General features: G+C 38.9%; 1 protein-coding gene across 6 annotated transcripts in view; it reads left to right on the top strand.

Moving 5' to 3' along the window:
* Positions 1-11,409: 11,409 nt before the first annotated feature.
* The window catches only part of Nrxn1 (neurexin 1), a 1,089,464-nt gene continuing 1,083,716 nt past the window's right edge, over positions 11,410-17,157 (top strand). For all 6 annotated transcript variants that reach the window (XM_071601560.1, XM_071601558.1, XM_071601559.1 and 3 more), the window contains exon 1: positions 11,410-12,181. In XM_071601560.1, the coding sequence (XP_071457661.1) occupies positions 11,410-12,181 (772 nt within the window). The remainder of the gene's footprint in view (positions 12,182-17,157) is intronic.

Below are 17,157 nucleotides of genomic sequence, written 5' to 3'. Positions count from 1 at the left end.
TGAGGACACTTTAAATTGAATTTCTAAGTCATACTTGGTTTGGGGGGATTACTTTTTTTAAGACTGTTATATAGATTTAAAAAAATCATCTCACAAGTTACCCCATATTAGTATTCTTCATACCTACTTTTCCCCATCCTCTCTATTGTGTTTACTGTATTCATTTTCCAGGGTTATCATAAAAGGTTGTAACAAACTGGATCTTTTAAAGTAATAGAAATTTATTCTCTTACAATTCTGGGAGCTGAAAGTCTGAAATTAAAGAGGCAGCAAGATAGGCTCCTTTTTTGAGCCTCTATATTAGAGTTAGGTCCACGCCTCCTTCTGAGTTCTGATGGTGGCAGGCACTTCCTGGCATTCCTTGGCTTCTAGCTTCATCACTCCAATTTGCCTTTGTCTTTATGACCATCTTTCTTGTTTCTCCTTCATGTCTTAAAGATCTCTTTTCTCCTTAATAATGCCAGTAATTGTATTTAGAGCTCTGCATTAATCCAGTCTGATGTAATCCTAATTTGATTACATCTGTGAAGACCATATTTCTGAATAAAGTCATATCTATAGATTGGTTTAGCACTTCAACATATCTTTAGAAGGGAAACAGTTGAACCCACAACATACTGCAAGCAGACATCAATGTAGGAGAAGCTGGGAGATTTGCCTGAGTGCCATACAAAGATAATTGCAAAACTGCATCTAGGAACAATTTGTAACTCAGAATTCACTGATTCTAAAATACTATGCTATTTTTTCTAAAAACAAAAAAAAAAAAAACATTTTTATCTTCTAAAAAAAGATAAACCTCCAATTGTGGCTGTACCTATTTATCTACTCTATATGCTTTACTGGATTTAGAACACAAAAAGATAACTTGAAATATTGAACAGAGAGAAAACTAATACGTGATTGTGAGTGTGTAGGTATACACACCATGAGCTGACACACTAGAAGTTGTGGGCCATCTCCATCTAGCACAGGTGTACTTTATCCTGTATAGAACTGTGTTTTTGTTGATGGTGATTACTTTTTTAAGAAGCTAAGGGTTTTTTTTGTTTTGTTTTGTTTTGTTTTTAAATCCAAACATTTGACATAAAACGTCAGGTTTCTAACTTTTCCTGAAAAATCATCTGATCTGGCAATATTAGACCCACATGACCACATGCTGCTGGAGCTGGAGTAAATGCCCTTTTTAGAGAAGTGTGCAGCTTTTTGGTGGACACAGTCCCATTTGTATCCTCTGTTTGGTCTGTCTCACTTGTGCTAATTTCCTACGCATTTCAATCTGCTTCCCTTGGTCTAGAGAAAAGTAACCTGCCTGCTATTGTACTCCAGGCTCACCCAACTCCAGGCTCTAACTCCACTGCACAAATATAAGTTAGGGTTTGGTTCATCTCAACTTTGTTTCCTTTTTTCTTTAGCAGGAGCAAAACTCTTATTAAAATAAAACTCTTCTTTATTCTGTTTCTCAAGTGACTTCAAAAGTCTGCCTTTTTTTTAATACATAAAGGGAGGATACCATTGCTCTAATTTATGAAATTCCAATGGGAATATCTACCATTTTCTTTATTATCAAGATATTCATAGGGAGCAGGAGCATGGGAGGAATGGACAAACTTTACAGCGTAGAGGGGTTGGAGGGGAAGGGAGAGGTATGGGGTAATTAATGATGGTGGAATGTGATGATCATTACTATCCAAAATAAAGGTATGAAGACACGAATTGGTGTGAATATACTATGTATACAACCAGAGATATGAAAAATTGTGCTTGATATGTGTAATAAGAATTGTAATGCATTCTGCTGTAATAATTAAAAATTACATTAAAAAGATACTCAATTATGTGTATTTGTGTGTGTATGTTTGTGAAAAAGTATATTAAATAGGAAAAAGTGGATTGGAAAGGCAAACATAAAAATAAGAGGAAAAGGAGAGAGCCTAGAAAGAACAAGACTTAAAACTATGTAAAAGGAGAGAGATAGTAGCTAGAGAAGTGATAGAAATGGAAACAAACAAACAGAACCAAACCTATGGATTCAATATAAAATCACACAGGCTGTGTTTATAAAGCTAACCACAAGATATTTCAAGACGCTGGCTCAGAGAATTGATTCCACAGATTCTAGGGGCAGAAACAGGCTGAAATAAAGTAAAGATACAATAGAGCTCTGGATTTCACTGGCATCTATAAGTTTAGCATAAATCCCTTGCTCTTAACAGCCAAGTAAGGTAAATCAAATAGAACTGGTTAAGCTAAACAAGTTAACTGATTGTCTGGATCCAATGAAAATAAGTACAAAGCCAAAGTCTAATGCATGAAAAATTTTGTTTCTGGAATTTGGCAGTCACAAATAACAAGGTTTGAGCGTGGAGTGAGGTTGGGGGTAGGGGTAGTTAAGAAAATTATATGTATAGGAGGAGAAATAAATCATTAAAGAAGTAACAATGATGGGCTCAAATGTGCAATTAATTGAGTGAGAATGATAACCCCCTGGCAGGGACTTCTTACAAATTTAGTTTAGCATCTGCTATTCCTGTCAGAGAGGTTTTTTGACACTGTGGGGAGAAGAGGGATGGAAACAGGCATGGCAGAATATGCATAGGTATCAGCACTGCCCTAGATTTAAAACATTGCCCATTAAACACCCTGCAGGGTTCCCACATCAAAGTCTCTCCAGCAGGTGCACCAAGAACTGAACCTCTATTCTCAAGTACTTATCCATGTGCTTTCTCTACTGTAGATTGATAACTTATTAAAGCAGTGATTTGTAGCCTTTTAAAAATCACATTCTACCTTCTAATTACTGAAAAATTATACACTCATGTGAAAGTAGTCTAATTTTACTGAATATTTTTTTCAAGTAGTACAAAAGTAGTTAGCATACTGAGTTTGCTTAGTTCTCCTGAAAGTAACTTAGTTCACGGGAAAGTATGTGGGGTTCCCTATATGTAAATCATTGTATTCCAGCTTATAGCCAGTTTATAGTCTAAAGTCCCAGACTTGATTTCAGATATTTGCATTTTAAAATTCCTCTAGTTGTTGTGTTTAAAAATGAGGTTTATACAGCAGCACGTTCAACAGCTATTCATCAACTTTTGTAACTAGAAAACTCATGTTGATTTATATAAAGGAAACCAGTGATAGACATTTAACCACATATAAAACATCAGGGATTATGTTCATTGTTAAAGTAAAGGAAGTTGTAAACTAAGCAATAGTATTTTAATAATGCAGCAATAATTAGGTAATTGGTTAGCTAATTCACTATCAATTGTAATTTATTTGAAATGTCATGACATTTTTTCCTAATACTGTGATTATTTCAGTTAAAAAAAAGGCTTCATTTTGACCATCTATATCACAGCAAATATAAAATCACTGGGGAGTGATAAATCTCGCTATTCTTTTGAGTGGTTTTTCATTTTTAGTGAAAAGGCATTTAATGTATATCAACTGCTATTTTCCCTGATAATCACCCACCTTTTCTTTTTTATATCAATTATATTATTAGAGGTAAATCCTCCTTCCAAATTGATATCAATCTTGGAATTTATCAAAAAACTTCTACTTTGCCTTAAGGTTAATTGAGAAAGTGGATGTTTACACTTATTTCCTAATGTTAAAGCAAGGCTATGATTGCAGCAATAAACACAGCATCTCACAGTGCATTCATTTCTCATGAATTTATTTTTAGTGTAGATAGAGTTTCTAAGTTAGTATGATCATTAATAAAAACTTATGAAACGAGGTATGTTTTTTGGTGATCATTTTTTAGTGTTGAAAAATGTTTTCCAATTTATGGCATGGAATATTATTTATGTTTTCATATTTGGGTTGCCAGGAATCCTCCCAATCAGACATAATCATAAACAGTCACCTTGATTTCACAATTATCTCATTTGTTCTGAGCAGGGAAAGAGGCAGGAGTTAAAAATCCTTCACACGTTACTGTAGCCTAAAAGTGGTAGATTCCCTAAGGTAATTTGGAAGGAATTAATCTTAGTTCCCACCTCTGGAAAAGTATTAGATTGTTCTGACAAATGTTAATTTGTCTAAAATTCAGATCCTAAGGAATTTATCTTGTATCTTTCCCCAAACAAAAAATGATATTTGCATTAAACACACCTCACACATACTGCATAATATAATAAAATTTCTTATATTTGTAGAATATTTTATTTATGTTACTCATATTTTATACATATTTATAATACTTTACCTTATATTTCATATAATTTTAGTCATGAAGGAATGCCATAACAACATTCCAAAATTTTGTTCATTACCTGAATTCTTCTTGATGATATTCTTAGGAAATAAAAGGAATTAACATTTATTAACGGTTGCCTTCTGCTGATTCTGGTATGTGTATTTGATCATTTGCTGAGACGTAATATGTCTCAAGGTGATCACGATCACAGTCTTGAGTTTGTATCCTTCCTCACAATTGTACTTAATAGGTATGTGACTCTAATTATCTTGGTTGGTTTATGTATTATTTTTCTCCTTGGTGAAATCCTAGAATCTGTCTCTTAGAGCTGTGAAGATTAAATAAGTTAGTGTAAATGAAGCACTCAAAACACTGGTTGGCATGGGGTAGGTGCACATTTAATATTCAACATTGGAATTATCCTCAGTATATCTTATAACTGGATGCCCTTATCCTCATTTTATCATTGAGAAAATTTATGCTTAGAGATTTGAGGCAATTTACATAGAAACAACAGAGGAACTCATACATCAAAATAAATTTAGAACTTTTGGCGTTGAGCCATGTTATATCTTTTTTCATTCTGAGTACAGATTGATAGTTTTCCCTTTATATATTTATGGGGAAAAGAAAAACATTTGTGACCATTCGAATAAGTCTAGACACAATAGGTAATTTAAATCTGATAATTAGTTGCAGAAGGAATATACTGCAACACTTAATCTTGTCCCTCAGTTCCTATAGTTTGTGTGCATGTAACTGGAGAGAAGGTAAGTACGGAGGACTCTTTGTTTTAAAATTTATGCATGAAGCATAAAAATGTTAATTTTTTTAAATAAGAGAAGCACAGAGAAAAGCTTAAAACCATGACATTACAAACATCCTGTAGCCATGGTGAAGATCAAAGTTTGTAAAGGAAAATGAAATACACTACACAATTGTTCAGATCAGATATACTAGTGGGTCAATAGCGGGTTTTTAACAATCTAGGTGAAAAACATGGCTTTGACTGTTAAGAGTGCCTTTAAACTCTGCTGCCTCTACTGTAATATTCACTCTTGAATGTACACATGAAATCATTTTAGATTTGATTCCTGAAAATACACTGTCCATTCCACTTATTTTTGCAATAAACTTAGGTTCTACAATTGACACGTCTGGCTGTAGCTTCTATGCTATTTGCTCTAGACCCTACTGATAAATAACAGGAAAAGTTGAAAGAAAACAAAAATCAAAAACCCTGAGTTAAATAGACTTTAGCTTGTTTGTTTCATGTTCACTTAATGACTGCATAACTTTAGATGAATTATTGCTCTAAGGTAGCTATACTTTATTTAAAATTTTATTTGTACTTTAAAAAATTTAGCTAACAGTTATTGTTTCATATCCAAGATAATTCTCTGGAACAAATTGGCAATTACCAGTACCCCTATTTGATCATCAAGGAACCTGGGTTTCCAAAAAATGCTTGGTCAAACAGAATAGAGAATGGGCTTGGAATAACTAATAAATATAGCTAGAAGTTACTTAACACATAGTTCCAAATATTTTATGTATTCATTAGTTTATCTTTACATGAAGTCAGGTCTATTATATCCATTTTACAGATGAGGTGATTGAGGCATCATAAAGTTAAGGATGCTGTCAAGGTCATAGATAATAAATGTTGAAGATGGAAATTGAAGCTTAGACAATCTAATTCTATTTCCCACACAGGTAACCACTTGACCAAACTGTCTTCCTAAAGGCAATAAAAATATTAAAAACCTGTGGTTCCTGCCTTCGGGCTATTTAGTTTCTTACAAAAGTAGTGCAAGTTTAAATAGGCTTATCAGAGTAATGAATTCTGATTTCTCTGGAAGGAAATGAATATTGTATTTGGGATGTATATTATTTCAGTGCTCCTGAATTTGTCCAGTTTTTTCGTTCTTGCTTTATAGCGCCTGGAGGCAGAAAATTGTCTTAGCTTATAGCATTTGAGACTGAAGCCATTAGGTTTGTGATGTTGAAATAAAAACATCTGCTGTTTCTGCTCCAAAACCAACCGGGCGGTAGAAATATAACAGGTATAGGAATTTAAATGTCCATAGGACCAACACCATATTTTAAAGCCATAGACTCCAGACTTCTCTCTACCTTCTAATCTGCAAATTCCCTTGGAGTTAACTCCTTTCTCGCCAGATCCAGCAATGCCTACTGGGCATGCCCAGTTTTACAGTGAAAGCCTCGCACTGAGTTTCACTTTCTCCAGGTTTTACCGACCGCAAAGGGAAGGAGACAGAGGGAAGAGTTAAACAGGTAGAGAACTTGGTTCAGCTCAGGATGTCCACGACCAAGGCAGAGCACGGAAAGCTGGAGGATAACCGGAGGTTGCAGCAAAAAGCACCTTGTCAGACACCGGAGTCTGGTCTCCAAGTTGGCGCGTAAGCCTGGTGGGTCTCTCTTACATATTTTCTGGCACAGCTTAGGCAGATGGTAAAGATGATCTAGTGTGATCACTAAGGCCAAGGCCACAGTAAGGGGTGGGGCAGGAACACTGGATCTTGGAGAACGCTAGTGCCTTTGAGAGTCCCGTCTGTCCCTGAATTCCTCGAAGAGCTGCTAGGTTTTCAAGGGTTCCAAGCACGAGATCAAGGTGCACAATTAAAGCTAGGGTTCATCCACTCCTTGGCACCTTCTCTTTGGTTGCCAAGCCCTGTCCTGGCACCCTCTCAGGTACCCCCGCCCAATCACGACGGAACCCCGGAGAAGTGGAATCTCCACAAGCTTTCCGTGGGTCTAACAGGGGCCTGGGCATGCTCAGTAAGCTACGTGGTTCTCTTGGTCTCTCTCTCTCTCTCTCTCTCTCTCTCTCTCTCTCTCTCTCTCTCTCTCTCTCTCTGTGTGTGTGTGTGTGTGTGTGTGTGTGTGTGTCTCTGTCTCGGGTGGGGGAGGGAGGGTGGTGACAAGTTAGAAGCGCTTGCGGCAGGTCCCCGCCCCCAGGACCGGGCTCCCCCTGCAAAGGAAGATGCAAAGGTAGAAGCACCTCGCTCCGCAGCATCCAGACCTGGAGGGGCTGCTTCCGCCTGCCTAGCCCACCTATTCCCCAGCCAGAAGACGGGCTCGCCGCTCTCCATGGTACTGCGGAGATCTCAGCTCCGCCCTTCTCTTTCAGAAGGACAGCACCCGGCGTCACGTAACCCAGCCTTCTCGGGCTCCACCACCGCCTCTTCCTTCCCAGCTTTTTCCCTCTCCTCCTCCTCCTTCTTTTCCTCCTCCTCCTCCTCCTCCTCCTCCTCCTCCTCCTCCTGCTCCCCTCCGTTGCATGTTCTCCCCTCCCGCACTCCTGGAGATAGACGCTCAAGCCTGACGCCTCTGAAAAGGCAGCAGCAGTCGCCTTATCCGTAGACCTCAGGAAATTCTCTTTGACCGATGCATGCTTCAGGCTCTGGCTCGAGCTAAGGGGAATAACCGGGCAGGTAAAGAAGCTCATTTGGGTTGGGGGGAGGGGATGGGGCGAGGCAAGCTGGAGAAGGATATCTTTCTCTGTTGTAACTGAGCCAGGATTTGCCACAAATGCACAGGGAAGGATGGGTGGTGGGAGGGTGGAGGAGTGTAGATCTTGGTTGTTTGCATGAAGCCTTTTAAATGGTAAGAAGAAGATGAGATGGTGGGACTTGGGTAGTAACTTAGAGGCTAAATGCAGAGATTTATTACCAAAAGAAAGAAAAGAACAGGTCGGCTAGAAATCAAAGCACTAAAATAAATCTACATCTATATCTATCCTTTCCTTCCTCACCCATCCACACTATGCCTCTTCTTAATTTGTGCAGTAGACTTCAGGCTCCAAGAAACTGCACTAGTGTTACAGATGGGGCTTAGAGACTGGGCGGGAAAGCCAGGGAGAATTTTGGGCATACGTTCGTTATTGAGGTACTTTCCAAAAGCCAGAAGCAAAAAGACAGGTACTTCTCAAAGATTTCAGGTTCTTTATGAGGATATATATTGAAGGGTGCATGGAAAGGGGTGTGTGTGTGTGTGTGTGTGTGTGTGAGAGAGAGAGAGAGAGAGAGAGAGAGAGAGAGAGAGAGAGAGAGAGAGAGAGAAATTATAAACATATTAAAATAAATGCAACTGCAGCTGATGAGCATACTGTATTGATTCTTCCAGTGAGTTGGAAATGAATTTGATTCTAGAAACGAAAGAAAAGATTAATGAGGCTGTTAGTCAGCTTTTGAATTAGAGTGCTTCTTGTTTTGGCTGCAGTAAGATTGTTTTTCAGTTCCTTTTATTTCAATCCTCTAATTTGTGAACTCATCAGGTCTTTCCGGCACCTAGAGAGAATCCTCTTTCTCCATATAAATACAGATGCTCTCTCACACACAATGAGCTTCCTCTAAGAACCGGGAGAGCCAGTTGACCTCCCTTGTGGTAGGAATATACATCTATTCCTCTAGCACAACCTCCCTTCTCCTCCATTCCTTAAAAAAAAAAAAAAAAAAAAAATGTCAAGGTTTGTATTAGTGGAGGAGAGCAGGAGAGGAAAAAGGTTATGTGTTTTACACAAAATCAATTAATAAAATAATCAGCTCCAACAGATTCTCTTTCTCTCTTACACACACACACACACACACACACACATACACACACTACACACACACACACACACACACAAACGGCTTTCTAATACAAGTTTGAGGATGGATTCAAAGTACTACTTTTGACTGTGACGTTCTAGGTTTATTTTGCAAATTACTGAAAATTTAGCAAATTCTTGACTCCATTTTAAAAAATGAAAGTATATTGAATAATATGCTATTATTAATGATTTTTTAAGAGCATCTTTCTTTGGGCTTGGCACAGGAGTAGAAAAGATGTGACTGGTAATTGCTGATGATGTGGAATGTATCAGCCATAATAAATCAACTACTGAGATTTTTACTTCTTTTTGCTCGTTAGCAGTGTGTGTGTGTGCATGTGTGTCTGTTGAAAGAGAGAGACCAGTCATCTATTTCATCTGGGGAGGAACTTGAAGTGGGATCCCCTAGCTTGGTGGCTCTCAGCTGACACCTGTAGGGACTGTTCTGAACTGAAGAGAAATGTTCTTAGCTCTCTCCATGGTGGAGCAGCAGCACAATGCGGTGCCATAAATTACTGCTAGTTTCAGCTTGTAGGGAAAAAAAGTGTTAATTGGATAGTGAGCTTCTGTGTCCAAGCAATAAATTTGGTGTGTGTGTGTGTATGTGTATGTGTGTATATGTGTTCCAGTGGGGATGGGGGAAAGTGGAAAAATAGTGAGAAGTGGTGAAGAAAAAAATATGTTTTTTATATGACCAGATGATATATTTGTGTTATTTTCAAAATGTAGGAATAATTTATTTTGCACCAAAAAAAGACAGAAAAAAAATTAGTATGTGTGCTTTATGTACCATTTCAAGAAGCTGTTAGATTAGAGTTAAATAAAGAGAAGAAATTTAATAGCATGTTGAGTGATTCAAAGGTATGGTCTTAAATCCTAACATCCTGGAGCCATAGTAACTGAGGTGACATACATGCCAACTGCTGTTCTGACCACACCAATCCTAGGGCTGACAGCCAGATAACGACTTGAGGAGGAGTTAGATCACTACACTGTTAGGCAAAATATTAAATAACCATCTTTAGAGTAAAAATAATACAACATTTGACTCATAAATATTGCTAATAGTATATATCTGGCTCCAATTAGATATTTTCTCCTAAAACAGATCATTTCTTTAATAAAAAGAAAGAATATGTTTGTTTGAAATCTTAAAAGAGACTCCCAAGAAATCATCAATATTCCTACTCTGAGAGAAATAAAATGGTAGGAATGCTATACAAATCTAAGTTGGCAGCTTCCTGCCAACAATTTGATCTACTTTGTCTATAGTAAAATTTGCTATTTAATGAAATCTGAATAGGTTGTTTTAATTGTCCAGGTAACTAGCACAGAGTAAAAGAAGAAATCCTTAAAAAGGCCTTTTTTCACTTCTAATACATTTTAAGAATTATATTTTCTTTAAAAATAAAAAGATAACCATAATCACCTCTTTTTAAAACATGAGTTAGCTAATAACAGTTATAATAAACCACAAGGATATAATTGTTGTAAGACTGTGATATTAGCTATTGGGAAACACCAGGCCTTACTTGTAGGTCAGGACAAAAAAAAAAAACCCTCTATCCAATAAGGTTAATTATTTGGCTTATATACTTGCTTTCTGAGTTGAATGATTATTTGCATGATACTGTAATTGACCTTAGATCTTAATTTTAATTTTCTACAGATTTCTGGGTCCTTATAAAAGGACCATATAAAACCAAAATGCATCGCCATCACACAACCAATTGATATGCTGGCATCTTAGCTTGGCCTTGCTGAGGCGGAGGAAAAAGAAGAGGAGCTGTTGTAATTTCCACATCTAACAGCTTCTGGCTGTTTCACAACTTGTGGGTTTGAGGCCTGTTCTTGGGGAGGTTTAAAAGAGAAGTGCAATCTAGCCTGGCAGGCCATGCACAAGGAATTTGGCTTAGGCTGCAGTGGTGCTGGAAGTCCTTGATATGACAGAAGAAGCAGGTCTTTGAAGCTACTTTGGGGTTAATAAGTGGTGCCCTCAAGAGGCAAAGAATCCCCCTCTCCGTTCTGGTTTGGGACACTGCATCTGGAAGGGAAACACTGAGGCAGTCACAAGCATCCAAGGATATTGGTTCATTGCCTGCTTCTTGCGATTCCTTGAGAAAGGTGGGTGCTTCTCATTGACTGTAACTGCTTCCCTTTTGTCTGGTACCACACTGGAGGTACCTGACATTTGGAGGAGTGAAGTATCTGTCAACACCATAGATGCCCTTAATCTAGATCACCTGCTGCAAATGGATCAGTGATTTTCCTTGATCTTCTGTTGACGCTTTTTTCAGAACGTTGCCTCCAAAGTGTATCCTCCCTTTGGTCTGGAAGTTCTGTTGCTGCCCTGTACCACTGGGGTCTACGTTTTCCAGTCGGAAGGGGACTATAAGGAGAAAGGTAAGGGTTGTTGGAAGAGGAGAAGAAGAAAAAAAAGAGCTAGTGGAGGGCGCAACGCTCCCACTCCGGCCTATACCCTTGCCCTACTTGCCCTTGGGACCCTTATTTCTTCATCACGGTGTCCAGGACCATTTTGACCCTGTCGGCCCCGGCACCCCCCCGCCGCACCCCAGCCCCGAGCATGGGGACGGCGCTTCTCCAGCGCGGGGGTTGCTTTCTGCTATGCCTCTCGCTGCTGCTCCTGGGCTGCTGGGCAGAGTTGGGCAGCGGGCTGGAGTTCCCGGGCGCTGAGGGCCAGTGGACGCGCTTCCCCAAGTGGAATGCCTGCTGCGAGAGCGAGATGAGCTTCCAGCTCAAGACGCGCAGCGCCCGCGGCCTGGTCCTCTACTTCGACGACGAGGGCTTCTGCGACTTTCTGGAGTTGATCCTCACCCGTGGTGGCCGCCTGCAGCTCAGCTTCTCCATTTTCTGTGCCGAGCCTGCCACGCTACTGGCCGACACTCCGGTCAACGACGGCGCCTGGCACAACGTGCGCATCCGTCGCCAATTCCGAAACACCACGCTCTTCATCGACCAGGTGGAGGCAAAGTGGGTGGAAGTGAAGTCCAAGCGCAGGGACATGACGGTGTTCAGTGGCCTCTTCGTGGGTGGACTGCCCCCGGAACTGCGGGCCGCGGCACTCAAGCTCACATTGGCCTCGGTGAGGGAGCGCGAGCCCTTCAAAGGGTGGATTCGCGACGTGAGGGTCAATTCCTCCCAGGCCCTGCCAGTGGACAGTGGGGAGGTGAAGCTGGACGATGAACCGCCCAACAGCGGCGGTGGGAGCCCGTGCGAGGCTGGCGAGGAGGGCGAGGGCGGGGTGTGCCTCAATGGAGGCGTGTGCTCCGTGGTGGACGACCAGGCGGTGTGCGACTGCTCGAGGACCGGCTTCCGTGGCAAGGACTGCAGCCAAGGTAAGGCCCAATGGCGACCCCCAGAAGCTGTGCTCATGTCAGGGCGCGGGGAGGTAGGGTAAGGCAGGTGGGACCGGGCTGGTGCATGGGGCCTTCCTTCTCTGGACCACAAGTGGCAGTTCGCTTTGAGGTGAAGGCCTGATTCTGGAGGCCACTCTGCCTTACCAAGTCCCACAGCACTTTCCTTCACACCCTCTTAGTGGTTGAGCAGTCTCCCTCTGCCAGGTTCAGTTGCCCTCTGGGAGTCCTTTGGATCAACCCCACTTCCATCCAAGAGGCAGGTAGAATGAGCTCTGTTTTCATTCCTGGGTTGCTTTGGCTAGCTGGTCTCTTTACTCATAGGACCATTGCCTACCTGAATGACCAACCAGTGTTTGTCCCTTCTACAACCACTAAATCCATAATACACAAACTTTGCCGGTAAGATGCAGACATGCATCCAAAAGACTGAGAAATGGTGAAAAACAAAGTGCAGGAGAGATTCCCCAGGGCCATGGTTGAGAATGTCCACGTGGATATTGTGGTAAAGCACAAGAGAGACAGAGTTCACAGGGCAGTGCCCCCCTGCCTTTTCAAATAGAGCGTAAAGATCAGCTCTTGGTTGTGGAAAAAGAGGAGGGGATGTGAAGATCTGCTTTACTAGCAGGAGGAGGGTTTTTGGCAATAATATTGGTTTCCATGGTTATCTCCAAGTCCAACATTTGTCATATTTAAGTCAAATTTTGTGATTTTCGTGGTTTCCTGAAGTGTGAGACAGGTCAGCTAATGTTTAGAAATGTTAGAGATTAAATAACATATTTCTTGATTAACAAATGCCTTAGGAAGATAATAGAGAAATTTAGATGTAGCTGGATTGGGAAGCTTCTGCAGGCTAATAAACAGAGGATGCATGTGAGCAATTGCAAGAGATTTTCTAAGGATATTCAGCTAATGACATTTATCTGAGTATCGGAAGCCAAGTTGTAATTTCTGTGGTTCTTGGGGCTTGAAACAGTATGGAATTAAACAACAAAATCATACCTAAGTTTTTTTTTTTTTTCTTTTTCCACCCGTTTACAAATAAAATTTAGTTTTCTGGCTGTTTCTTCCATGTTGTTACATGACAATGACCAAGGAAAATATTCAAGATACAGACAGTGAAACCTATGAACAGAGTGAGTGAGTGATGTGAAAGGATAAAACATGGATGTATCAGTGGCTAAGCCAGAGAGAGGATGTCGGGATTTAAAGTAGATGGCTAGCTTATGGGTCAAATCAAGGCAATCAACACATGGATAAATGGCATTTGTGGCTGAAATGGGGGGAAAGGTGAATTATTAAATCTGATTTTGAAAGCTATGGGGACAAAAGCTTTATGTGTGCTTGTTTTATTGGGTAATGTCTTTGTTTTTCTTTTTCTTTTTTCTTTTTTTGCTGACTCTGCTAAGGGGAACTAGCCTCTATAAATCTTATTGAACTTGGCAGTTCTCTCACTTGACTTTAAGGGAAACGAAGACTTGATAAAATTTGCAATTGTTTAAACAGCAAAGGGAGTTAGTTAGAAATAAAAACAGCTTGTCTTTAGGAGTGTTCTGTAGTCTGGAGGAGATGGGTGAGGGTCAGTAAAGGATTATTTTATTGTGCTCTGTCTTCATGTGGGTTTTTGTTTTAGGTATATTTTGGCGTAAGTAATTATAGATGACTGTGTATTCAGTGGCCCATACTGCACTTTAGCTTTGCCAGTAAATTTCCATGGATTTAAGATCAGACTTTAGAGTTATGTTTTACAAAAATAAAACAGAACATTTTTTCTTCTGCCAAATCTAACTTAATTATAAATCATGAATAAGATAGATTTGCTATGATGATTTTAGTAGTATTATTTGAAGTTTGCACACTTTTGCACTGATTAATAAAAACAAAAATGAATATTATTTTATGAAAAAATATTGCTCTAAGTATCCTAATGCCACTTTAAATGATAAAGAAGGCCATTTACTGAAATATAACTTCCTTTCTTAAATTAGGAAACAAATATGACACAATGACAGCTTGTATTGTGTGGGAGGGTGTTTTAAATGAAATTTTTTAATTTTTCTATGCATTTTAATGTAGGGATCCAGGGATCATGCATAATCAGGAACAGTTAAGAGTAGGAAAAGCATGGAAAAAAAAGTAATGTTAAAGAGAAGCAGAATTAGATGTATTTGAAATGCATTTTATTTTGGAAAATGATAGTTCTTTCTATAAGATGAATAATTTGGAATTACCCAGATACACACTGGAACAATATAGTACCTGATACATAAGCAACCCAGGAGAGCAAATCCATTAGGATTGTTCTGGAGCATTGATTCGTTTGAAAATTTGATCTGAAAACAGAGTACAAAGATCACCACTAGTCTTAGAAGGAAAACAAAAGACTGGATTTGTTTGATTTTCACAGAAATGGAAGATGGAGTGATAAAGGCATAGTCTGTCTTCCCAGAAGGATTGACTCCATTTTGCTCATTTTCCCTGTTTCATGTGTGTCAAGTGACTATTGAATAATTAATTGACAGTGGATGCCTCTCCTAACACCAATCATGTATTGACGGCTAGGGATAGATTATTTCTATTCAATTGAAGTATAAACAACGCCCTGCATCTAGCCAGTGTTTACACTGATTGTGTCACATTTTTAAAAAAACTAACTTACAAAAACAAATATGCATTCATTAAAGAGAATTTAGAAAAAAATAGACCATCAAATATTAAAAACAAAATTTGCATTACCTGTCTCAACTACAATTCCTTTTTAAACTTAGTAACAATGTGTATATTTTAGCTGCTCTCCAATTTCAAATACAATAAGAACTGCTAAAAAGACAATAAGAATTTGATAAGGATGCTCTGTGTTTCTTCTCACCTTGACTTACAGAGCCTTGAAAACCCTTGTGCACCCAGGGGTTTCCAGATTGTTTTTATTGAATGAGTTCAGTTTCATTCTTGCTCTGTTTATTTGGGCCTAGCAAATTTTACTTATTTATCTATATATGCACTGATGGAGAGAAAACATGGGCATATGTGTCATAACCAGGTCTGTGTCAGAGTCTGGATGAGAGCATAAACATTCTTATTCTCAAGCCGACATCATCATATCTGCTGAATAAGTTCCTTCAGGTTGACATCTTTTTCAGGTTCAGGTGTTATTCAAGAGAAAAACAATACATATAAAAATGGTTGTAGGAACAGAACCAATTTATATATCACTTATGTTCTTTGACCCTGAGAATCAGCCTCAGAACTCAACTGTCCAAAAATGTCATCTTTCCTGAGTGATGGATGCTTATCGGATACAGAGCTTTTTCAGTGAATCATACTCATCTAAGTGCTCCTATACCATTATTATTTAATAAGTTTCTACTTAAGAGTACTAATAGTTTCCTAGTAGTTTGAAAGAATTAGTGAATTCCATGGCCATCCCTCTTAAAAATAAGAAAAAAAGGATGACCAATAAGAAATTAAGCTATGCTTCTTATGATCTCTAGCTACAAGTCCCATGTGCTTTAGAGTCACAGATATTTAAATTTCATACTAGATTGTGAGCATCACTTTCTCTATTTAAATGGTCATAAGCACACATGATTGCTTAATATTACATGGCAGTGTGCTAAATGTCATTTAATAAAGTCCTTTTTATTTATCTGTGACCAGATCCATCAACCATTGTCACTCATGCATTCATTTATTCATTTCTTTATTCAACACATATTGATTGAGTGTTTTGTATGAGCCATAGTACTAGGTTCGGGTAATGGCGAGTAAATTAAGAAATAGTTCCTAACTTTATAGATTAAAGAGTCTAGTGGGGAGAAGCATTTTTTTGAGAGAGAGAGAAAGAGAAACAGAAAGAATTTTTTATATTTATTTTTTAGTTTTCGGTAGACACAACATCTTTATTTTATTTTTATGTGGTGCTGAGGATCGAACCCAGCGCCCCGTGCATGCCAGGCAAGCGCGCTACTGCTTGAGCCACATCCCCAGCCCCAGGAGGAGCATTAAGTTAAAAAAATAAATGCAAATTTAAAATGATGGTATGCATTTTGAAGAATTGCTGCACGGTAGTAAGAGAATTTAAAATAGTGTGCAGTGACCTAATACAAAATGGTTTTTTGGAGGTGTGATTATTCAGCTTAAATCTGAAGTATGAGAAGTATTTGACCAGGTAAAGGTGAAGGAATATTAACTAGGTCAAGTCAGTGATATAGGAGATAGTACATCATGTTCATGCCACTGGGAGAAGGCCCCCGAGTATGAAGAGCTGATTCCATGCTCAAGAGAGGAGTGGGAGCAGGCCACGCAGGATCTTTTGGACCATGTCAAGGATTTTGTCTTTATCATACAAATGATGGAAAAGGAATGCAGAGTGTAGTGTGAAATCTGGGGATGAGGGTGGCATTATCAAATTCATGTTTTAGTAATGGCACTCTGGCTACAGTGTAGAAAACAGATTGAAAGGGGGCCAGAGAAAAAGAGAAAACATTATTTTCTATTTGTCAGTCAACAACATTTGTTAAGCTCCCACCCACTGTCAACTGTAGATGGAATTAGAGGGGAAAGTAGAGGGAAAATAGAATAGTTTTTTTTAAAAAGAATCTTAAAAGGGAATACTTGTAATCAGGATTCTTGTTTTAAGGAATTTAGAATCTTCATGAGCTAGATAAGGTAAAGATATCTAAAGTCATTCATTGTTTGGGACATTTGTTTGTACCTGTTAAAAGCATTAGCTGAACTTTTTATGTGGAATGCCACGTGGTTTCTCTTGTGTGTAATTTTAGAGTCTGAAGGCTTCTAGAATCCAGTGGCAACACCATATTTTATTCTACTCCTTCATACAGTAAATTATACTCAATCTGTCATTCTTTTAATAACGTTGTTGTCTGTGTGATGTAGCATTTTAAACTACTACAACAATAAAAAAATAGATAGGTTTGCACAATCTTTGTAATTTTTGT

Source organism: Marmota flaviventris, chromosome 14 (assembly GCF_047511675.1).
Source record: "Marmota flaviventris isolate mMarFla1 chromosome 14, mMarFla1.hap1, whole genome shotgun sequence".
Lineage (NCBI taxonomy): Eukaryota > Metazoa > Chordata > Mammalia > Rodentia > Sciuridae > Marmota > Marmota flaviventris.
Note: the sequence above shows the minus strand (reverse complement) of the source record. Positions and strands in the feature narration are given on the sequence as shown.